This window comes from Phacochoerus africanus, chromosome 10 (assembly GCF_016906955.1).
Source record: "Phacochoerus africanus isolate WHEZ1 chromosome 10, ROS_Pafr_v1, whole genome shotgun sequence".
NCBI classification, from domain to species: Eukaryota; Metazoa; Chordata; class Mammalia; order Artiodactyla; family Suidae; genus Phacochoerus; species Phacochoerus africanus.
The window spans coordinates 66,762,727-66,788,492 of record NC_062553.1 but is presented as its reverse complement, the minus strand read 5'-3'; the positions used below and the strand labels follow the sequence as shown (position 1 = coordinate 66,788,492).

The 25,766-nt window shown below is 34.5% G+C and overlaps 1 protein-coding gene and 1 long non-coding RNA gene across 2 annotated transcripts in view; both read right to left on the bottom strand.

Moving 5' to 3' along the window:
• Positions 1-5,056: 5,056 nt before the first annotated feature.
• Positions 5,057-8,692, bottom strand: LOC125138126 (uncharacterized). Its single transcript, XR_007137582.1, has 6 exons — positions 8,674-8,692; positions 8,541-8,582; positions 8,157-8,195; positions 7,033-7,059; positions 5,994-6,017; positions 5,057-5,198 (listed from the first exon to the last, which is right to left on the bottom strand). It is a non-coding gene; the product is annotated as an uncharacterized LOC125138126 (long non-coding RNA).
• Positions 8,693-11,709: 3,017 nt separating this feature from the next.
• The window catches only part of CSN1S1 (casein alpha s1), a 37,995-nt gene continuing 23,938 nt past the window's right edge, over positions 11,710-25,766 (bottom strand). Inside the window, exons 3-11 of the mRNA XM_047798124.1 lie at positions 20,835-20,897; positions 17,518-17,550; positions 17,069-17,089; positions 16,628-16,669; positions 16,133-16,156; positions 15,373-15,396; positions 13,599-13,622; positions 12,530-12,559; positions 11,710-11,751 (exon numbers count right to left, since the gene is read on the bottom strand). Coding sequence (XP_047654080.1) covers positions 11,710-11,751; positions 12,530-12,559; positions 13,599-13,622; positions 15,373-15,396; positions 16,133-16,156; positions 16,628-16,669; positions 17,069-17,089; positions 17,518-17,550; positions 20,835-20,897 — 303 coding nt within the window. The remainder of the gene's footprint in view (positions 11,752-12,529; positions 12,560-13,598; positions 13,623-15,372; positions 15,397-16,132; positions 16,157-16,627; positions 16,670-17,068; positions 17,090-17,517; positions 17,551-20,834; positions 20,898-25,766) is intronic.

The window sequence follows — 25,766 nt, the reverse complement described above, 5'->3', positions numbered from 1 at the left end:
AGCAGGGCCTTCTTATACTCTGCAGAGGGGAAATTGATTCCTGAAGCAGGGGGAGTTTAGTTTATAGTTTATCTTTCACCTGCAGGTGGACTCTGGTGGTCACGTCATCATGAAAAAGTCAGAGGTGTCTCACGGTAGGGTGCACTTGTAATCTTGAGAGAGCTGGAGGTGTGTGGTCCCCCCTGGTCTTGTAGTCTTGGGAAAGTAGGCACCAGTGGCGAAAACAGGATGTCACTTGAACAAGATGGTCAGTCTCATGGGTCAGCATGATGAGCCATTTTAACAATGAGCCCCATGTAGCCCCTAACACTTACTGTGTATTTTTCATGATGGAATCATGATTTCTTTGTTTACTGTAGCTAACTATTACCCTAATTTCCTACTTCTCACTTTCACTTCACTGTAACTGGGATTCAACCTTGATTGGACTGGAAGTAGAAAGTCCTTTACTTAATGACTTAAAGTACAGTATAGTACATAGACTAGTGTTAGAGGGGTTGGGTCTGGCCAATAAAGAGAAGGAGACTATGTATTTTATATTTAAAAAACACTAGACCAATATTTAAAAATAGGAGGTCTTACACACCAATCAACATTTCTAGTTTCACCTAGAAGTCCCCAAATTTGTTTACACTTGACCTGTGTATTCCTGCACAGCAACAATGCATTGGAAGGGGCAGCCAATGAGGAATGCACATATTCTTCAGTTGACTGTCAGCACTGTTTTTTCACAACTGTATTTTTTTCTGCTTCTGTTATTTGTCAGACTCTAGAAGGCAGTTTGACAATCATAATCGAAAGAGAAATATTTAAACATCCATAAATAGATACGCTTAGTTCTAATGGCCCTTCACTTCCCTGTGTCTACAAAGGATAAATTATTCTCCTTTAAACTTTGCCTTGAAGGGTAAACTTTTATGAAATTCTTCTGTGCTAAACAATTGACTGAGAACTCTGGTGGGAGATGCAAAGTAATTGAAATTTCATTTCCAACCTCAGGGAAAATGGAAGGAGACTAGTGTCACCAAACCAAGTGACAATTGGTAAACTCTGAAGCAAGATAATTAAAAAATTCAGAGGTATAGTTAAGAGAGTAATTATTGCATGAGAATTGGTCAAACTGGATGTGATCTCTATATGAGGGTAATTGTTGTATCCTTGGGAAAATTTAATGGTAGGCTTATCAGGGTGATTTTTGATATATAAATACAAAAACATTTTAGTAAACAGAATTCTGGTTCAACCTACTATCAGAGAGACTGATGATTCATCCCACTTGCAATTTACAAATAAGAATCAGTTTATGGATCCATAGCTCTAGAATGAAAGGAAAGACAAAATTCTACAGGAAAAAAATCATACCGTAACATCATATTTCCAACCCTGGTACTTGCCTTCTGAGTCTTGGACATTTACCTGAATAAAGTGAGGTATCTGATCTTCTGACAGACTCTAAGATCCATGCTCTGTCTTACCACTCACTGCCTGGAATGGAAAATGTCCGGAAAATCTATTGCCAATGTTGACATTTCTCTGAGTCAAGTAATAGTTGGTGTTGCCACCAGACTTTCCCCCTCAAGCCTAGTGATAATCTAAACTGTTTATGCTAAGTCCTCAGACCAGAGTGTACATTTTGACGGGGTAGACCTGGAAACTGGTCTCATCCCATTTTACCTACTTGATATATGGAATAAGGAGGTCAAAAAATATTAGAAACAATTATTTTGTTTCCTTCTATAATAAAACAGTAATTTTGCATTACTGGGGGAATTACAGAAACTGGTAAAGACTGAAAGATAGTGAATTACATCCCTATTCTACTTGCCCATCTGGCTTTTAGAATAGCTTCTTGGAGAATAATTAGAGATTATTGCAAATTTAATGAGGTGGTGACACCTATTATAGGTGGTATTTTAAATGTGGTACATGTCAGAAAAATTCCTGATACTTATTTTATAGCTTGTATATGCATTTTTCCCCATTCTGACTTAAAATCTAAAGAAAGAGAAGAAAATACCAGAAACAGTTTATCTTCATCTTTAAAACAGAGCCTTCTATCTCATGGGACAGATTTAAGGACAATTCTACTTTTGTCTTGAACCAAAAGTCTACAGAAAACATGTTTTTTGCTGTACTATGGCTCATCATGTATTCATTAAATTGATGAATTTATTCCTACAGGATTCACAGCATGTGAAGTTTCGTGGCTTTGATTCTTTAGGAGCTGACATGATGACAGAAGCTGGGAGATACATTCTATGAAGACATAGGGCTCTGTACCCTTCATTAATTTCTTGCAGGTTCAGTAGTCTGAGAATGTTGACAAACTTCCAGATTAAATAACAACTTGTTTAACCTTGTACCTCTTAACACTGAGAGAAGGCAGGACATCAAATGTTAAATGTCTTTAAAAAGTGTTATAGGCAAAAAATACATGTTTAGGTGTTATGCATATATGTGCATATCAATTATATATATAATCGATAAGAGACAGAACTGCTAACAAAATAGGTCGCTTAGGTTGTGGTACAAGAGACCTTGCCACCTGTATTTTATGACCTGGTGGAAAGAAGTTTCTTAAAGAGTCACAGCAGATAGGGTTTGTTGGGGACCCTGGAATAAACTCTGGAAAGTAAATTCCAGCAGGGTTTTGAGGGTATTAATGCAAGCGACTATTGTCATTTTGAGAAATAACTCTTCACTGGAGTTCGGGAGGACACTGAGTATTGTGTTACTGTATGCCATGGTCTAACCTATTAAATGTTTATTATCTAATCTACCTAATTATAAAAGTAAGTGTATAATAATCAAATGTAATCAAATGAGTTTGGCTCAAACAGGTTCTGGTGACATAAATAAACAGCTTAGCCGTGTTGTTCAAATTCCCAGTGCACCCACAACTGCCATACCACTGTTCTTCTCTGCAGCCACACCTATGTTCTCATGGACAATATCCTATAGACAGGTGACTTCAAATGAAAGATCCTAGACCCAGCTTATAACCTGTCAGCATCAGCTAGGCATGAAGATTTAACATTTTGTTCATTGAATTGTGGTTGAAAGTGTAATAAAAATTTAGTGAAAATAAAATGTTACAGGCATAAAGACTCTCAACAGGATTGTGCAAATTCTGCTGAATGGAATAATGACAAAAAATAGGAGTTCTGCCTTAAAATGTAATTTATTGAAAAGAAGGAAGAAAAATCTCAGTCACTGCACACAATTATTTGAAATGATGGCACTTACAGGAGAAGCAATTCAAAGGCTTTTTAAACAAAATTTCCATATTGAAATTTAGTAAAGACTTTTAATTCCCTCTGATTCAGTGGTCTTCCTACTGGCATGATACAACTGAAATTTAGACACTAAACTGTTAGGACAACTTTGCCAAAGGAAAAGGATTATATGCTATCTAATATAGAGTAAAGAATTCAAGAAGGAAGATTGACTTCGATTTGGGATTTCCCTGTTCTAAAAGAACAGTCAAAGTCTTCAGATAAAATGGTTCTACATGGTAGATGGAGAGGAGAAATTTCAAGCATGGTATTTTCAGTCACATCTGTAAATAGAAAAAGAAATATGTGGTAGGTTATATTACATGTTTTCAATGGAAGAGACACTGTTATGATGCATTTGAATAATCATTTTCTCTTCATTTTAAGATGAAACACAAAATTATTTGTTCTTTCCTGTGACTGACATATGTATCCATTTATCCTGATAATTTTAAGTTATATAGACAATTTATTGCTAGGTAGTATTTTCTTTTGCAGTAACAGAGAAAATATGGCCAAGGAATTCAAAGAAAAACCTTTCCCATATGTTTTGTCATTTGCCTTAATTCAATCAGTTGGAAGGGAAATTTCCACCACTAGAAAGGGAAAACACACACACACAAACACACACACACACACACCTACTGGCATACAATCGGAAACACCAGTACAATGGATGAAGTTAATTAAAACAAGTCTGTAGACGTTTAAGTCTGTTTTCTTGTTGAGAAACAAATACTTGGTTTTATCACATGACTTGCTAAGGGTTTTTATTGTAGTGATCATAAAAAATAGAATCCCACTGTTGGGTTTACCAGCATCTCAAGGTCACATCTTGATGGAAAATTAGTAGCATTCATGCTCCTATACTTGTATAGGGGTTCAATATAATAAATTATATTCATTGAAATTATCTAATTTGATTGCTATTTACATATAGTATAATTATGAAACAAACATTTGCAAATGTCCAAGCCAATTTAATTATTATCTAAGTGCTAATGTGTCCACAAGGAGCTCAACTACAGGAAAAAAAACCTTTATAGTCTACAGTCATATCTTCGTAATGAGTCTTTAAACGAAAAGAGGATCGATGGTTCCACAAATGATTTCCAACTTACCAAAGGCCATAATTGTGGAGTTCCTGAGAAGTCACTTAATTCTTCTGAAAAAACAAAAATTCTTAAAATCATGTGATGAAGATAGTCAGCAGTACAATTTTACTAAATCAATAAAAACTGACTGCTATGTATCTTCCCAGCACTATGCTTAACAGATTATTGTCTTTAATCACCTTCAGAATTATAAAAATAAGCATTAATGCATTATTTTAAGTAAGCAAAAAAGGTCAGGATTTGGATTTGGGACTTTTGGATGCCAAAATCTGTGCTTTAGTCCCCACACTGAATTGTAATGTATATCATGGGTGTATATAACCAAAAGAAAAGCCTTTAGAGATTAGTAAAATTGCAAGGAGGATAAAATGAAATTACTGTGTTTTTGCTTTGGATAGAAAGCTTTTTCCTGACTTCATCAGAATGAATCTCACAGAACAGAGAGCGCTGCTCCACAAGTTCCTGAGTAGTGGATTAACATTAGCTGCAGATATCAGAACGTCCTGCCAATTTCCCATTTTGAAAAATTCTACTACGACGCTCTAGATATTGATTTTGTCATGTTTATTCTAAATCTGTTTTTATGGTATGTTCTTTAAGAAGTTTTCTTTTATTTCCTTTGGTAGAACATCAATATACAGTCATTTAAATGAACTTACCACCACTGAGGCAGAATCTCAGTTTTTCCACCCTTCTCAGGGGCAGTGGGTTGAGGGATGTTGGTGAATAATGGGTGAGCAATATATTGTGGAGGATAATACCAGGTAGCATAGGGAAAGGCATCAAGCTGGTAGAACTGGTGGAGAGGCTAGAGAGAATGAAATAGCAACAGGATATGGGAAATTGCTCTTTAGAATCTCTGAAAAAAAGAAGCATTTTATTCACTTCTGACATGGCTATTAGCATCACAAGAGATATCTACTCTGCAAGGAAAACAGAGAAATCACATTCTTCCATGCAGTGGATCATGGCAAAGGAACTTTTGGAAAGGGCTTTTTGGGAGACTTGTGAGTAATGAAGAAATCACTTCTTCAAGGTCAATATTCAGCATTGAACTCCACGAATCTGCATTACTAATCAGAGTCCAGTTACCAGAGCCCAGAGGAATGTAGGGGTGTGAATTTAATTATTATATAATTTATAACCTCATGGACATGTGGACTGGAAAGGACTTTTTTGGCCATTTTGTTCTTTAGCTTAATTTTCCATGAAGACACTGAGCTCAAAGAAAAGGAAGGGCCTCCCACTCGGGGTCCATACCTCTGCTCTCAGAAATTCCAGGAATAAAGGGAAAAGAATTCTCCAATTCCTAACACATTATCCTTTCCTAATTATAAAGTTTTGGTGCCAAACCATTTTCCTTTCTGAAATTTCAAGATAGGTGCCTCTGTTCATCTATCATGATGTTTTACTTGTTTTTATGCATAACATAATTCTCTACATATTTAGGTGAAAATATGTGCTTTTTGATGGAATAAAAAATAAAAACATTTCCAGTTTTGCTGTGGTTACCTACATAAAGATTACTATATTATAAATGTGTTTACTGATATTTTTGCTTTATAAATCATTTGGATAAAAGAATAAAATAAAATAAATTTACCTCAAAATAGAAGTAGGCCTGTTCCTTAACAGAGAGAGAGGGGAAAAAATAGTTTTGTAATTTAAATCCAATTAAATACCATGATTAAATTATTGCTATCAAATACTCTTATTGAGATTATAATCATCACCCTCTTTTTTTTTGGAATTACATGAAAAGTTGAGGTTAGTGTACCCTTTAAATCTCAAATGAAGTGAGTAATTGCCTTTTCTCTTACTTTGGCTCAGAAGTGATTAGAGAATTTCAGAAGAAATTGAGAGTAAATCTGATGCACAGTAAAGATGCACATAAAACTGATTGATGACTACTATGTTTTGAATCTTGAGGAACTTTTTTTCTCCCTAATAACATTCATATTGAGAAAACTCCGTGATTTACTTTGTATTCTTTTTAATTAGCATGCCGTGTGTGTGTCTGTGTGTGTGTATATATATATAGATATATATATATCTATATATATATCTATATATATATATATCTATATATATATGTTGAACCATCAGTAGACTGAAGAAACTGAATTGAATGCATAGCTACTACTTCTCAAAGTGAAGATATAGAAAGACACTGCAAAAATCAGGATATGGAAGTTTGGGGAGGAAATAAATGGATAGGTCCATATATTAATTTCACAAATGAAAAAGCAGTGCTCAAAGAGAATAGCGCAATTTGCTCAAGGTCCTGTAATTATAAGGTGTCAGATCTAAGATTGAAAACTCAAATTATTTTCATTACATGGTACTATAGATTAATAACAGGTCAAATTTTAACAATGTAAATAGCTGGTTGAGATTGTCCTGACTTAAAGTTGACCTGAAGCTATCATCACTCACAGACGACCATAGAATCATTCATTCATTTTCCTTTGGCAATCAGATCTATCAGATCTTCCACAGCAATGTTAGAACCAGCTCTAGAGAGTCCAACACCAATCAATAGCCAAGAAATACTAGCATAGCACTAGCTTATGGGGCAGTATTAATACACACACACACACACACACACACACACACACACACACTCACACACTCACTCTTACCTGATTCACTCCTTTCATAGGCTCTCCCTGGAAAGAAAAAGAGAATTAGAGTTACCTTTTTAAGGCTAAATAAAACCAAAGCTGTAAGAAGCAACCTACTTGAAATGCTTTTTATGTTAGAGATCTGAGAACTCATACTAAAATTTTCCCAATTGCCTTCTCTAGAGGAAGTTTCTTCTTAGACATATGAACCATACTCTACCATCCTTATAAGATTCCCTAAAGAGCAAATAGTGATTGGAAGCCTCCATGATTGGAATTGGTGTAGCTATTCACAGGAATCAGAACTGGTAGAGTAACATATGTTTCATGGTAACTCATCATTGCCTTAAAAAGGAAAGCAGAAGCCCCAGGAGCACTAGGGCATCAGTGGAAGGGAGGGCAGGAGAAGAGTCAGTTTCTGTTAGGTATTATATATAATCTCACTTCACAGAGGAGAAAACAGAGGATCAGGAAGATTTTTTTTGGACAGACATTTACTATGGCTCCAAATGGTTGCTTGAGAAAGTGTCAATTAGTAAATCTCCACTCTCTTTGCTTAAAAGAGCATAATGGTGAGTTTGAGTTTCCTAAATGTAAATTGAATTTAAGAATCAAATTATGGACAAAAATGCAAAATTAAAGTATGTCTTAAAGGAGAAATTAATGCAACCATGGAGATGAATGCTTCATAGTGCTCAGAATTACAAATGGGCTGTCCACGTCAGGTGAGACAGACCGGATAGAACAAATCTTATTCCAAAGAAGAGTGACACATGGTTCTCATCTCTGATTGATCAATATAAATTATTTCAGAAAGTTGGGAATAAGAAATAACTGCCTGCAGAGTCCCCCTTGTGGCTCAGCAGTAACAAACCCAACTAGCAACCATGAGGATGTAGGTTCCATCCCTGGCCTCACTCAGTGGGTTAAGGATCCGGCATTGTCGTTGTAGGTCAGCAGCTACAGTTTCAATTCGGCCCCCAGTATGGGAACTTCCATATGCCTTGCGTGTGGCCCCAAAATGCAAAAAAATAAAAAGAGCTGCCTAAGAAAGAAATCCCCTCAAAAGTATGAGGGTATTTAAAAACAAACATATTTAAACTTTACAATATAACTGTGTAATTTATTAAACAAAATATTACCTGTTGGGTATGCCTGTCCTCATTTGTTCTGTGAAGTTCCTATTTAAAGGAAAGACATTTTAAATTACTTAGATATCTTCTGATACAACACATTCATTTTACAATGTACCAAGAGTATATCATCATCCATGAAATTTAGGATAGACAGTATTCTAGGTCAAAATTATGAAAAAAAATAGCAATACACTTTTTATTTTCTAACTTTAGAAAAAATATTCAACTAAAGGCTAGTCTTAGTATAGTTTGGAAAATAAAGAATTTATAAAAATCATACCCTGGGGAAAAGAAAAACCTACCATTTCTCTAAGAATACATATTTTCCATATAAGACTATTAATCACTTATTTAAATATTATCTTTGGTGAATTTTAAATAACATATTACCAGATATGGGTAGGAGATAAATTTCTCTATTGGGATATATTTCTGTAACAAAAAAAAGGAATGCATATTATAAAAATATAACACATGAAGGAAATACTAAAATATTTTACACTTAATAAATAAATAACTTTACCTGGTCATGAATAGCTTCCTAAGAAAGAAAGAACATCTTCTTTTAGTATATTGATTTTATTCATACGTGAATAACAGAGATTTGCTAGGTAATTTCATGCACTTGAGGACTATGCTAAAAACTGACGACCACCTATGAAATACGATGAACATAATGAGCAAGGCTTTACTGGTCCTAACACTTCTGGGGGTTATGACCTTGTCATATCAGAGCTAAGTCCTAAAACTGATTATTCAGGTAATTTCTTAGATCAGTAATGATGAATTCCAGTGAAGTACTGATAAATTTAAATTTATTTGGACTTTATAAACACAGGCAACTCAAGTATTAAAATAAGAGTAAAAACTGAGGTCCAAATTAAATTCATTTTTAACTCTCTTCATCTTACATATATAACAGAAGAAAATGTGAAAAGGTAATTTACCTAAATTGACAAGCTTTTTTCCTTAAAGTCCTAATTAGGTTGTTTATTTGCTATAGCTAAGAAATTTTTTTTGACCTTCCAAATGAAAGATTGTGATACTCAAAAGGATCAAAATTAAATAGTGGAAGAAGGGCTTGCTAATTGATATGTTTTTTATCTATCCATACCTCTGCTGATAGAGTTTATGACATTATAGTTCAAACATATATCCTGATGAAAGACTTTCATAATGTTATCAGAAGTCTCATGAGCGCAGCAAATTTTCTAGAGGCTGTGGAGTGGGGGCAGGAGAAGGAGGAATGAAGCTTTTACTGGACTTGCTACAAGCTGGACTTAGGGAGACCTGAGTAGGCAATCACTCATTTAATATTCAAAATAACACCAGGGAGTGAGAATAACTGTATTTCCATTTCACACCTAAGGAAATGGATTCATAGACCATTAGATCAATCAATCTGCCAATTCTTTCCTCTTAGAGCTTTTTGTTTATGTTTATTTGGGTTTTTTTTTTTTTGGCCACACGTATGGCATGTGAAAATTCCCAGTTCAGGGATCAAACCTGTGCCACAGCAGCAACCAGAGCCACAGCTGTGACAATGATGGCCCCTTAACCCAAGGTGCAGCAAAAAAGCTCCTCTTTCTTAGAGAATTTTGACAAAAGCAAGTGGAATATTTAGGACTCCTGGTTCCTTCTCTTGAGTCTACACTCTTTCCTTAAATGGAAGGTTTATTTGGCGTATCTGTGCTTTAAGAAGCAGGCATATTTATGGAACACCTTTCAAGACTGAATTTGCAACAACAATAAAAAGAATAAATTTCTGAATATAATTCATCATGTGGGAGGGTCTAAGAGGGTTTGATAAAGAATTTAGTAAAAAAAGGAAATTTCTCCCTGGCTAGCAATTATGGATATGATTAATAATATATATATATATATTTTGTCTTTTGTCCTTTCAGGCCTGCACCTGTGGCCTGTGGAGGTTCCCAGGCTAGTGGTCTAATCAGAGCTATAGCTGCCGGCCTACACCACTGCTCATAGCAATGCCAGATCCTTAACCCTCTGAGTGAGGCCAGGGATCGAACCTGCAACCTCATGGTTCCTAGTCATATTCATTTCCACTGTGCCATGACAGGAACATCTCCTGATTTACAATGCTATTCTCGGAATAAATAGAAACAAATAGCTGTGACAGTAAATACATAGGCAATCATTTGGATTATTTGTCAGTTATTATTAATGGTCAAGTCTAGAATAAATAATTTCTTAAAAAATATTCAGAGGTGGACCCAATTTACAACTTAATTATTTTGATTTTGCACAGTTTAATTTTGTGTTATTATAATAAAGATATTACCAGCTGGCGCAGTTTGTATTTGTTCAGTCCTTGAAGATGTCCCTATTCAAGAAAAAAAAATATTGTCCATTGCTTGGAGACAATCCAGTCTCATCCTATCATTTTCAAGTAATAAAACTAGAATCATAACATGACCTCTCCTAGGAGCAAAGAAGGAAGAACTAGTAATCCTCTTTTTAATGTTACTTCAACCACAGATAATTTGGACTAATCCAATTATATTTTAATACTAGAAAAACTACTTTCATAACTTACTTTTAATGTGAAATAAATTACCATGCTGTCAAATGTGAATGAATATTCATTTTTATTTACAGTGTGTCATGTCAGAATTGCTAAGAAAATTGAAAATTGTTTCTGCTTTCTGACAAAGGATTTAACTTTGGCCAAGTTAAATTAGAATAGTAGATGAAGTGGGCAAACACATGTTAAGTTTCGTGAGACTTGCCACGTTTACCGAGTGCTTGCTTTGTGCTGTGTATTGCTATTATTATATTATCATTTTAGAGTTTAGGTTGCAGACTTATAGCAGATAAATAACTAACATCACATGCTAGTAAAAGGTAGAGCTTAGAGTTCAACTCAAATCTGGCCAAATCTGTAGGGTGCCATTTAAATACTATGTTATTCAGATCCAAAAATAGACTATAAAACACAAATCTCATGAAAGCATGAATTAATAACCTGGGATAGGAGTTCCCGTCATGGCGCAGTGGAAACGAATCTGATTAGGAACCATGAGATTCGGTTTGATCCCCGGCCTTGCTCAGTGGGTTAAGGACCCGGCATTGCTGGGAGCTGTGGTGTAGGTTGCAGATGTGGTTTGGATGTGGCATTGCTGTGGCTGTGATGCAGGCCAGCAGCTACAGCTCCGATTAGACCCCTAGCCTGGGAACCTCCATGTGCTGCAGGTGCGGCCCTAAAAAGACAAAAGACAAAACAAACAAACAAACAAAAACCCTGGGATAAAAAAGTTGTTGGCTTTATTTTTGCAGGGGATCAGTAAACATCTAGAGTCTGTTAGACGGCTATGTATTAAGGCGTAGCAGACGTTGAGAAGGAGAAATAATGTATCAGTACAACATTCATACTCATTCCTTGGTACATTTGCCTTTGATAAACTTTTAGTAAAATTTTACCAGATAGCTTTGGGAGGGCACATCTTCTTCTTTTTGAACATACTTCTGCTAAAAAAGAAAAAAAAAAAAGTTCAAGTAAATTTTAACACATCCTGGATAACGTGAATGCATTTTAAATTTAGTAAATATATCTCACCTCAGCACTATTGCCAACAACTTCCTTAAAAAATAAAAACATGCAGTGTTAGTTTTATGACTTATTAATTTATACTCAAGGTATGAATACTAATTAGCCAGTTACCATGTTGCTTAACTGTGATAAACTGATCTTAGGCACCCATTCCTTGGTAACTGAGATAAGACGAATAATTCAAGGTACAGGTTGTACTCAAGATTCACTTTCCTCTTCTCACTGATTTCAACAGGGAAGTTATTCAGAATGTTGGAGGTAGATGTGAAATATTCGATGCACTTTTACTGATCTCCCAGAAACTCCGCATAACTGGGTTGGGTTTATTTTGAAATTTTCTTCTCCCAAAGTTTACGAAAGGACCTTCTATGCCTGCTCTTTTTCTCTTTTAGGTTAACAAGGAGTAAAGGATTCCAGTACCCAGTTAACCTAGAATCAGTAGATGTCTGCAGAGGAAATACCAAGTTTCTATTCATGATTTAGAAGCATAGCTCTTATAGTAATTTTAAATAAAATATTTAGTACTACCAAAATCTAGGAAAGGCAAAAAAATTAGAGAAAAAAAGATTGGGGCACCATGGATAGCCAGATAGAATTGTTAGCGCAGAAACAATTCTGTAATTTCATCTGACAAGTATTTGCTTTATTATATCTTTTGGGCTCATAGCCTGTATGTTAAAATTAGAGTAGAGCTGTAGACATAGAGACTGTACCATGAGACCTTATGGGATGTGTAACATTCATAGCACAACAAGTTTTCATAAAAATTTTCTAATTGAGATACTGAATTAACATCAAAATGATTTACCTCACTTGATGAACTGCTAGATCCCCTTTGCTAAAAGAGAGAAAATCAGTGTTACCAACACTGTGACTTTTAGAATTAGAAGGAAATTTGTTCCACACTTTCATACTGGGTTGCTAACTCCTTGTTTAGAATGAAAGCAATTGGTAATGAAACATTCAGGGCCGATATAACGTACCTTTTTGGGGTTGTCAATTTTATTTAAAATATGTTGGATGTGGGAATGTAATAACCAATCACTAAAAAATAACATTTTATTAAATCCAACATAGATATGTGGTTGAGTAGAATGCAAAATATATATGAAATTTGGAAGGAAGTGCCCTACTGAGCTTGGGCACCCAGAACCCTGGGTGGAATGTTTATTCTCATGTATCCTTGGAGCTTCTTTGAATGGAATAAATTGAAACATGAAAATACAACAACAAATTTTGGTATGGAACTAAAATTACATTAACTTTAGATGTTTTAAAAACATCTACCCTTTGAACTATTTAGATTTTTTTCTAACTCATGGACGTTTATATTTAAATATGGATATAATTTTTGTTCTCAAGTACATACCTAAAAGATTGATTTTAATAGTCAACAGATGATTCATCTCTTGGGAAAGTTGATTAACCAAATATTGTGGGCTAGTGGATTTTTTCCATGCTTTTGGATTAAGTAGCATAGGCCATTGATCCTAGGTAATTACTGCAACCAGATTCTTTCTCCCCAAAGACTACCCTCAACAAACAGGAGTGAGTTTACACCCTGAGGTTGTAGAGACAGGGTTTGTTTTTCTTTTTTTTTTTGGAGGCTCATATTTCATTTGAAACACTCATGCACATTTTGCCTTACACCCTTTATTTTAATAAATAACATTTTCCCTGATTATCAATTAAAAGACACATTTCCTCTTCTAATTTTAACATTATCTGGCACAACATTGTACATTCTTGGGTATAATAACCTTGTTTGGGAAGTTCAATCTTGCTCAATTTGAGAAGAGAGTTTTCTTAAAATAGAGCATAGAGTATATACTATGGATGTTATGTAAGTGTAGAGTTTATTACAATAAAGGTCTTACCTCACGGCCTTCCATGCCATGATTCTTAGAAAAGAAAAGAGAATTTATTTTTTATGACAAATATTCAAGTGTCAAATAATAATTATCAAATAAAATAGATGCCAAAAGAAGTAGAAATATGTGGTAAGAGCCAGTGATAAGGAAAAGAAAAAAGCCTACCTACTAGGCTAACCAAAGAATTTACCTCCCTAATCTGCATTTCTGAGTTTAACATAATTTTTTTTTTTTTGTCTTTTTGCCATTTCTTGGGCCGCTCCTGCGGCATATGGAGGTTCCCAGGCTAGGGGGCGAATCGGAGCTGTAGCTGCCAGCCTACGCCAGAGCCACAGTAATGAGGGATCCGAGCCGCGTCTGCGACCTACACCACAGCTCAGGGCAATGCCGGATCCTTAACCCACTGACCAAGAGCAGGGATCGAACCCTCAACCTCATGGTTCCTAGTCGGATTCATTAACCACTGCGCCATGACGGGAACTCCCTTGACATAAATTATTATGGATTCTTATTTGTTGTGGTAAATCAGTGTAAATAATCCTACATTTTCCTTTAACTACCCTTACTTCTTTTTTTCCTCTACTTGGCTTTTGGCTATTAAACAGAAGTATTGGATTAAAGATTATGTAATAAATAAAAGTCTATGAAGCATTGGTTCAATGGTGTATAAGTATTTAAGCAAAATGGATTTTCTCCATCTAGAATGTTGTGTTCAGTTTTCATGACCATAGCAGTACAGGGAGTAGTGACATGATCCATAGAATTTAAGCTCAATATAATACCATTGATTTAGTTATCCAGCTAATTATGGATCACAGATGATAACATTGTATGTTTTTTTTTTCTCTCTTTGAATTAGAGATATCTGTCTTAGTTTTGACCTAAAAGAATTATTCATTCATTTTCGTTAGGATATTTAAAGGAAATGATTTTATCTCTTTCTTTTCCTTACATTATACTTAATAGTTTTACAATAAAGAATCTTACTTCAGTTGATTCACTCCTAGCATCCTGCCAAGAAAGGATGATCATTCAAGTATGAAGGGTAGTTAGGAAGATACATTTTTTATCTTCAATGGCACCTGTGTTGTCTCAATAGCAAAACTACTAAAAATCTGACAGACCAGATTTTTAAAAAAAATGCGTTAAGAGGTTCCCCCTGTGGTGCAATGGGATCTGTGGCCACTAGGAAGCGCTGGGTTCATACCCAGCCCAGCAAAGTGGGTTAAGGGTCCTCCATTGAAGTAGCTGTGACTTAGGTCTCAAGTGCAGCTTGGATCTGATCCCCGGCCCAGAAACTCATGTGTAAAGAAAGAGAATAACCAACTGTGATTATGTAAAACATTCTAGGTGCAGATAATATTGTTTTTTTATAAAACCTTTAACAAAGAATTCTTTCAGTTTTGGTGATAAGTGCAAACAATTGGTTAGTCCAAAATTGCACCCATTCATTCATTCATATTAATGCCTTGTCTATTCACAGATACAAAATTAAATCAATAAAATAAATATTTAGAATTATCAGTAGAATTCATTAGTCATTTTGAAAGTTCAGTGAAGGTATAAATATCACAGGAAAAATACTGTTTTTCTAAATCAAAACACTTTGGAACTGCAAGAATATACTTTTTGACGCACTATCATAAGAAAGATTTTGATACCTTGAGTTTATCACTGTTTTTTTCTCAGGAGTTCTCTTTGTTAAAACTAAAAAGTGTAGCTAATATATTTTTGAAAGAATGAATTTTAAAATAATTTAAATATCATTAATGTTCCTTACCCTGTTCAGTTCATTGATGATTTCCTTAAGGATAAAAAAGAAGAGAGAAACATTAGTAAAGAGGGACATAAATGAATGGATATCTATGAGAAAACACTTTACATTGTGCTGCTGCAAGTTAAAAAAATAAATATGCCTGGAGTTCCCGTTATGGCACAGCAGAACCAAATCCGACTAGTATCCATGAGGTTGCCAGTTCGATCCCTGGCCTTGCTCAGTGGGTTGGGGATCCAGCATTGCCGTGAGCTGTGGTGTAGGTCGCAGATGTGGCTTGGATCCTGAGTTGCTGTGGCTGTGGTGTAGGTCGAGGTCTACAGCTCTGATCGACCCCTAGCCTGGGAACTTCCATATGCCATGGGTACAGCCCTAAAAAGCAATAAATAAACAAATATGCTTTTTATGAATGCACTAATATTTATTGCTGTATCATTTCTTGCACTGAGACGCCTCACTGAGCTTTCTTTGTTTAAGCTATCAGTATGTAAATGTGCACTTAAAATCATTTAAAATTTTGTTCCACTAAATGTTGTTGCTATTATCTTTCACCTTATTTATAGACTGCTATTATCTTTCACCTTATTTATGACGTAGTTCTGAGTTCTCTTGATTTCATCTGCCTGATTCAGTTAAGTCTAGTGTTTATTTCCATAAAAAGGCAATAAAGAATTGGCACAACACCCACACCACAGCACTTACTGGACAGAAACCAAGCGTGCTTCCCTTGTTAACTCTACAGTATATCTGGTGGAGAATTTCTTACCTGTCTGAACTGACTTGATAAAGGCTACAAAAAAAAAAGGAAGGTTATGTTAAAAATCATTTAGACAAAGATGGGTTCATATCAAATCTTCTAAATAGTGGTCTTGAAGTAAAATTTCTATTTTTTTTCCTATGTGACAATTCAGTCACAAAATTACAGAAAACACAACACATATGAGGTATTATTTAGAGATAGAGAACATTCCATCATCATAATCATGGACATTTTAAAACTCTATATAGGGTATTAAAGAAAAGCGTTTGTGTTTTGCAAAGAGTCAGATATACAGGCACAAGTTAATATTTAAAGCAGTTCTTTAATATTTAAAGCAACTCCTAATATTTGCATATCTGATTTCAATATTATTTGTGGGAGCTTTGGAAAATGAAGAAAAAGTTTGATCAAGTCAAGTGAAAAACACATTTATAAACAAAAAATTAAATTGATTTTTTCCGGAAAAATATATTTGTCATTTAAGAAGTGGATAATGCTTACCACCTCAGGAAACCTGAGAAACTTTCTTTCTTTGAAGAGTTCCTATAGAAATTCAATTGTGAATTATAAACATGATTCAGAAAAGGAGAATATTTTTCCATTTGAACACAACTTCCCCATTTACTTAGGCAAACCAAAATATTTCTTAGGTAAGTTAGGAGATAATTAGTTTTAGTTTTATAATCTAATTTTAAAATCTAAAGGAGTCATTATTTTTGGTTCCTTCTTTACCAAGCCTAGAGGTTTAGTAAGTTCATACTCTTAATACTCGTCAGGTGTCAAAGGAGGAACTGAAAAGGAGTGTAATGAAAGCAAAGAATTGAGAAAGTACTCCAAGTACCTGAGTACCAAAGACAAATAAAAATTGAAACAAAGAAGATATTTAACATTCATCATGGAGAAATGAAGGAGAGATTTGTCGAGGGAAAGAAAGAACTTTACCTCTCTGCTGTCTGGCTCATTCTGTAAAGAATAAAAAAAAAAAATGGTATTAATTCAATTAGTGGACAGAGTGGAGGATTAATCACTTTTGTAAAGGCTCTTGGTGGAGGTATCTAATTTAAGATTCAGTGTGTAAAATGAGAGCAAATTTTCAATCATATATTTGGGTACATGCAAAAGAGATGGAAAGAAGCAACATTATATTAAATAACCCATGTCAAATATTAATTAAATATTTATGTAAGTCCCTATACCCTTCTCTCTACGGTTTGTGAGACTAGATCAATAATCAGTTTAATACTTGAACTGAAGCCCTTATTCCTCAGTGAATGTGAAACTGAATGTCTTATAGAGAAGGGAGGAGCAGGACCAGAGTCTATGTATGACCAATATATCATCGCTCAGTCCCACAATTAGTGAGTTCTTAGAACACAGAAAATAGCACTCACCTGAAGGTGTTCCTGATGCCTGAGAGGAGGTTTCTGTGAAAAACAATGCAAGAATTTAAAAACAAACAAAAAGAAAACAAAATGCAATCAAAATACGATAATAATATCACAAAACAAATAGAATACTGTAAATGTAACATTTGTTATTTAAGAATGATGTGTATTGTAATAGCTAAATTCATCTGACCCCAAGTTTCCCAGGGAAGAAAAAAAATGGTTATTTTCTTGATAAAAATCACAGAAAAGTAAATGATTTCCTGTCATTGGAGTATGATGGAGAACTGAGAAAAATGTGTAAAAAGACTAAAAAAAAATCTTAATTAATTTGTCTTGATCCAGAATGATAAATTTAATTTTTCTAAACTATTTATATTACATGGTAGTTCTAAAAATAACTATTATGAATTTTTGAAACAAAATATATACTTTTCTTCATTAAACATTTTCTGGATTTTATTTTTATAATCAGTTAATTATATAAAAATTTAACTCAATCTACATTTGAACTGTGGGAACAAGATTTATGTTTGTTAAATGGTAGCATTAAAAATGATGTTTTCTTGGAATAGAATTATAGAATCTGTTTGCTGGGGAAACTATACCCATTTCTTTTGTAAAAAGACTAACAGTGACACTTTTTTGAAAAAATTGGATCCTTTTTTTTGTAACTTGCTATCATAGATTTTCTTCCTATTGGTGCTTAAGGTGTAGCATAGAAAAAGTTCTAGTGTCTAACAGGTTGGTTTGGAGTTCCCATCGTGGCTCTGGAGTAACAAAGCTAACTAGTATCTATGGGGATGTGGGTTTGATCCCTGGCCTCACTCAGTGGGTTAAGGATCCAGCATTGCTGTGAGCTGTGGTGTACATCACAGACACAGCTCGGATCTGATTCCGATGTTGCTGTGGCTGTGGTTAGGCCGGCTGCAGCTCTGATTTGATTCCTAGCCTGAGAACCTCCATATGCTGTGGGTATGGCCCTAAAAAGCAAAAAAAAAAAAAAAAAAGGAAAGTTAGGTTATTAGTGATCCTGCATTATCCAAACAAAAATTTAGAAAATAGGAGTCTCATCATAGAATATCTCAGAATGCCAAAAAATTTTACACCTATACTTAATAATTACAATGCCCAAATATCCAAGATTATTATTTTATCTGGACAGTTTCTTTGTCAGGCAATTCCAATTTATCCCTTCTATCTTTGCTAGCTATATATCACAAGGGAACAGAATAATTTTTGCTCTACATAAGTAACTGAATCTTTTTTTTTTGAGAAGAAAAGTGATTTTAATTTATATTACCTAGTTTCCTTGTCTACAAGGACCACAATAATTAAATCTCTGAATCAGCAGAATAACTCAGTTTTCTACACCTTGGGAAATATTGGTTGACATGAGTCATCTCATGTGAGGGTTTGACTTAGGTTCCAAAAGTAGGATACACTGCAATAGGTGGCATTCTGTTATATTTGGTAAGAAAATATTGGACATGTATGTTTGTTTATTTATTTATTTATTTCATAATTATCATTTTTGTAATAGTTATTTCCTCAATACATTTTTTTCTACTGTACAGCATGGGGACCCAGTTACACATACATGTACACATTCTATTTATTCACATTATCATGCTCCATCATAAGTGACTGGACATAGTTCCCAGTGCTACACAGCAGGGTCTCATTGCTAATCCATTCCAAAGGCAATAGTTTGTATCTATTAACCCCAAGCTCCCCAACCACACCACTCCCTCTCCCTCCCCTTTGGCAACCACAAGTTTATTCTCCAAATCCATGATTTTCTTTTCTGTGGAAAGGTTCAATTAATCTTTGACAAAGGAGGCAAGAACATAAAATGTGAAAAAGAAAGTCTATTCAGCAAGCACTGCTGGGAAACCTGGACAGCTGCATGCAAAGCAATGAAATTAGAACACAGCCTCACACCATGCACAAAAATAAACTCAAAATGGCTGAAAGACTTAAATATAAGACAAGACACCATCAAACTCCTGGAAGAGAACATTGGCAAAACACTCTCTGACATCAACATCATGAATATTTTCTCAGGTCAATCTCCCAAAGCAACAGAAATAAGAGCAAAAATAAACCAATGGGACCTCATCAAACTGACAAGCTTTTGCACAGCAAAGGAAACCCAAAAGAAAACAAAAAGACAACTTACAGAATGGGAGAAAATAGCTTCAAATGATGCAATGGACAAGGGCTTAATCTCTAGAATATACAAGCAACTGATACAGCTCAACAGCAAAAAAAGCCAATCAACCCAATGGAAAAATGGGCAAAAGACCTGAATAGACATTTCTCAAAGGAAGATGTACAGATGGCCAACAAGCACATGAAAAAATGCTCAACATCCCTGATTATAAGAGAAATGCAAACAAAACTACCATGAGATACCACCTCACACCAGTCAGAATGGCCATCATTGATAAGTCCACAAATAACAAATGCTGGGGGGGGGGGGGTGTGGAGAAAAGGGAACCCTCCTGCACTGTTGGTGTGAATGTAAGCTGGTACAGCCACTATAGAGAACAGTTTGGAAATACCTTAGAAATCTACACATAGAACTACCATGTGACCCTGCAATCCCACTCTTGGGCATATATCCAGACAAAACTCACCTTGAAAGAGACACATGCACCCACATGTTCATTGCAGCTCTATTCACAATAGCCAGGACATGGAAACAACCCAAATGTCCATCAACAGATGATTGGATTCGGAAGATGTAGTATATATACACAATGGAATACTACTCAGCCATAAAAAGAATGGCATAATGCCATTTGCAGCAACATGGATGGAACTAGAGACTCTCATACTGAGTGAAATGAGTCAGAAAGACAAAGACAAATACCAAATGATATATCTCTTATACCTGGAATCTTATATAAGACACAAATGAGCCCTTCCACAGAAAAGAAAATCATGGACTTGTATGTTTAAATATATGCTAATTCTGTATTGGACCCAGGCAAAGAGCGTAATAACACTCATTGATTCTATTTACTATGTTGTTAAATACATTATTTCTTTTTCTTTTCTTTTCATTATTTGTTTTTATTTTTTTACTGTGAGGCATTTATACTTCAAGTCAGATTTTATTTGGAGTGATGACTTTGAATGAACTATGTAATAATGATCAAGATGTGAAGGATTTCCACAGTTTTAATATCAAGGCTTCGATAGGTAATTAGAGATCATTCAATACTTTTAAGATTATTATCCTCAGTTTCTTGTGTTTGATATGAGGTAATTTCAATCAAGAATCTAGAAGCTTCTAAATTCTCTACCATACTCACAGGCCTGGCAAGGGCAACAGCTGCAAGACAGGTAAAGATGAGAAGTTTCATGGTTGTCAACACCTATATAAGAAAACAAAATAAAAATTTAGGTCTGACAGAAAATTTACTCACAAGAAAAATTTATCATTCAAATTATCTTGCTTAGTGCTTATATGAGATAAGAAACACCATTATCACCCTCTAAAACAAAACATTTGATCCTTGAAGTGGTAATAGGGTTTTGTCAGAGGAATACATAAACATTAATATTTAAATACTACTAAATTTAAGAATACTACAATTAATTATTTTAAAGATTTCCTCTTAGACCATCAGATTTGCTAAAAATTGATAATAAACTAAAAGGCACAGGGAACTGGCATTTAATTTTATCTGAAAAAAAATTTTTTTTGGTCTTTTTGCCTTTTTTTGGGCCGTTCCCACAGCATGTGGAGGTTCCCAGGCTAGGGGTCGAATCAGAGCTGTAGCCACCAGCCTACACCAGAGCCACAGCAACGTGGGATCCAAGCCACGTCTTCGACCTACACCACAGCTCACAGCAATGCCGGATCACTTAACCCACTGAGCAAGGCCAGGGATTGAACCTGCAACCTCATGGTTCCTAGTCAGATTCTTTAACCACTGAGCCACAACGGGAACTCCCTATCTGCAATTTTTTGAAGATGTTTTTCTAGGTTTATGTTAGAGCATCCTGCTTTTTCAGCGTCTTTGGGAAAAACACTGTTGGTGCATATTATGTAGAAACATTTAACCTCCATCAATTTTTTTTAGTCTAGCTATTATTTTATGTTTTTCTACGTTGCTATATCCATGACATGACTGCATAAAGACGACTTCATTGAGCAGAATCATAAGATTCTGATGTCTTAGCATGTGTGATTTCTAGAGTTCCATCAAATTACAATAACCCAGAGATACTTAGAACTTATGTCCTGGGAAATTGGTTTCCAGAGAAATTAGGAAAAGAAAATCATAATATACGTGCAATTTGTTTATACATTAGCCAACAAACTAATCAGCTTATTTTATACATACTGTTTCAGTCTACATATTGTAGAATCTAACTGCATTTGTAAGGAAGACATATTTATAAATCCAAAATGAGTTTACTGGTTTTATTCATTTGCATCCTTCCAAATATCCAAATCTAACCATCTTTTAAAAAGCAGTCATTTATATTTGTGTCTATCATTGACATATCCTTTATAGAATTAATTTTATTAACCTAATGACATGGAATAAAAATGGCCTTGAAATATTCTACCAGAAATGATCCTCACTATGATCTTTAAAAAGATTATAAATTATTTCACATAATGTTTTCATAAAATTTGGCAAAAAAAAATTGGTCTTTATAAAACTATTATTTTTCAACTAAAGCTCTGAGATAGATGGCATCGACATTTGCAAATGCATTTTTAAGCCACCAGTATATCATTAAAAGGTATCAATATTTGGAATCACACAGAAAAGTTACCAGTGCATATTTTTTAGTGAGGAGTGAAAAATTAGACAGATTGAAATCATAATATATCACATTTTGCTATATGTAAATGAAATACCTTGAACCCAAGACCGGAAAGAAGAAGCAAGCTGAGTTGATGATCAAGATGGTGGCAGATCTCTTTGTTTCACAAATATTTAAACCTAGTGATTAGTAAAATGCTAATTTTGTGGTTTCAGTTCAACCAATAGTGTCATTTAAATTCTAAGAATTCTCTCAAAGAGGAAATTAATTTTCTGTCCAATTTTTCTCCCAAGAAATTCTGAGGAGAGTTTTCAACAAAGGAGTGATTCATGCTGTGATACCAAATTATACAGGAAATGGAATGACATTATTCAAAATTAAGATACATAAAAATTCCATATTTATGGTTATTATAAGAACATGCTTTTTAAGTTAAATGGATAATTGGAAAGATTAATATAGCAATAAAATTTCCTTTACAGCTTTTGAAAAAGTCAATACCTGTAAGGGAAATTCTTGAGACAAAATAAAATCATCAAAAATTTTTAATTTTTATAATTATACTAGACCATGAGAAGATTTCATCATCTATTTCACCTTTTAAAACTCTATTTATTCCCTATTATTTATTCTAAGTATTCTAAGTATTTATTCTAAGTATTCTAAGTAAGTTACCTTGTGGAGTAAGTTACCTTATATGTGGTCTGATCTTTTTTTTACCAAAAAGAAAATACAATTGCCTTATAAACTTTGGTAGTATTTTAACTACACCAAATAATTTTCTGCTTGCTTTATTTTGGGTGTATGTGTTGTGATAGTATTCATTAATTTCATTGTTAGATTTCTTAATTAAAAATAATTATTCAAGAATAATTTTTATTTAAGAATACAATTTTTAAATACTCCCCCCCAAAAAAATCAACCATAACTCCGATTTTCCACCTTTTAAAGTAAGTAAATAAAAGGAGAAAAAACCTTTCTTTCCAAACCTGAAATATAATCCTAGAATTAACTGGCATTGTTAATTGTAGAAAAAAAATGCATGCTGAATAAAATATCTATACATAGAGCTGGATTTAAAAAATTGTTGATTGTGACTGCTTGTTTACAGAAAAGAATCACACTATATAGTTTAAAAAAATCTGGAATTCCCATTGTGGTGCAGGGGAAATGAATCTGACTAGGAACCATGAGGTTGCAGGTTCGATCCCTGGCCTCACTCAAGGGGTCAAGGATCCAGTGTTGTCATGAGCTGTGGTGTAAGTTGCAGACACAGCTCAGATCTGGCATTGCTGTGGCTGTGGTGTAGGCTGGCAGCTACAACTCCAATTCGACCCCTAGCCTGGGAAACTCCATATGCCATGGGTGCAGCCCTAAAAAGAAAAAAGACAAAAAAAATTAAAAAATAAAATAATAAATCCATAGTGACATTCACAGCCAATTTACAGTCATATGGTAGGAACATTACTTGGGGTTAAAAGAAATTTCAAAGTGGCTCAGGCTTTCCATACTGGGGATAGACAAGGCTATAGTTTTCCATGTTAAACTTCTCTTTGGATAGTATCATCCTTGCTGACTGCATTACATCAATGTCAACAAAGTACTAGTATTTTCTATTTACTCTGATTTATCCAAGGGGCTGAGAACAAGTATTCTCCACTGCCTTACAATACCCGGCTCTTGTCTTTTCCTGAGAATGCATCCAGGATAACTGACTTATTTTATTTCCAATTCAGGATCATACTGTAGGTTGTGTAAAGCTACTGTATCCTCATTTGTCTACTCATTCTTACATTATTTATTTACAGAGGTGAAGAAACGAGACAAGACACAGGGGAAATAAAAGTTGAGTAAGACAAAATCTGTAGTCTCATACTATAGTGGGTAATTCACATACAAAAAGCTGATAATTTTAATATTCCTGATAGTCCAAAAATAGAGACTCAAAAAACTGAGACTGGAGTCATAGATTTGATAATAATAAGGCTTGTCATCAAAGAAGAACAATCAGAACTTTTAAAGACAAGGCAACTCTTAGTGAACTCATGTATCCACCATAGGAATTCTCATAAACTCAAAACACAGATTTTTCTAGTACCTATGGATAAGGATCAATCTTCACTTTGCTTATTAGATATAGAATATAGTTAATTAAGTTTGTATTTTAAAATAAATCATTCTTATTATTGTAAAATATGACTGTACACTGTAATTTGAGCAAACGTGTTTATTGTAGATTTATACAACATCAAATCGGGCAAAATTTTAGCTTATGTCAATTTGCTTTATATTAGTATTTTTCCTTTTGCTTTTATCACTTAAAGTTGTTCAGTTCATATAAAACTATAATCAAAGAAATCAAAGAAGATGTAAAGAAATGGAAAGATATTCCGTGTTCATGGATTGGAAAAATCAATACTGTAAAAATGGCCATACTACCCAAAGCAATCTATAGAGTCAATGCAATCCCTATCAAATTACCCATGACGTTTTTTACAGAACTAGAACAAACAATCCAAAATTTTATATGGAATCACAAAAGACTCAGAATTGCCAAAGCAATCCTGAGAAACAAAAACCAAGCAGGAGGCATAACTTTCCCAGACTTCAAAAAATATTACAAATCCACAGTCATCAAAACAGCATGGCACTAGTATCAAAACAGACAGACAGACCGACCAATGGAACAGAATAGAGAACCCAGAAATAAACTTTGACAACTATGGTCAATTAATCTTTGACAAAGGAGGCAAGAACATAAAATGTGAAAAAGAAAGTCTATTCAGCAAGCACTGCTGGGAAACCTGGACAGCTGCATGCAAAGCAATGAAATTAGAACACAGCCTCACACCATGCACAAAAATAAACTCAAAATGGCTGAAAGACTTAAATATAAGACAAGACACCATCAAACTCCTGGAAGAGAACATTGGCAAAACACTCTCTGACATCAACATCATGAATATTTTCTCAGGTCAATCTCCCAAAGCAACAGAAATAAGAGCAAAAATAAACCAATGGGACCTCATCAAACTGACAAGCTTTTGCACAGCAAAGGAAACCCAAAAGAAAACAAAAAGACAACTTACAGAATGGGAGAAAATAGCTTCAAATGATGCAATGGACAAGGGCTTAATCTCTAGAATATACAAGCAACTGATACAGCTCAACAGCAAAAAAAGCCAATCAACCCAATGGAAAAATGGGCAAAAGACCTGAATAGACATTTCTCAAAGGAAGATGTACAGATGGCCAACAAGCACATGAAAAAATGCTCAACATCCCTGATTATAAGAGAAATGCAAACAAAACTACCATGAGATACCACCTCACACCAGTCAGAATGGCCATCATTGATAAGTCCACAAATAACAAATGCTGGGGGGGGGGGGGTGTGGAGAAAAGGGAACCCTCCTGCACTGTTGGTGTGAATGTAAGCTGGTACAGCCACTATAGAGAAC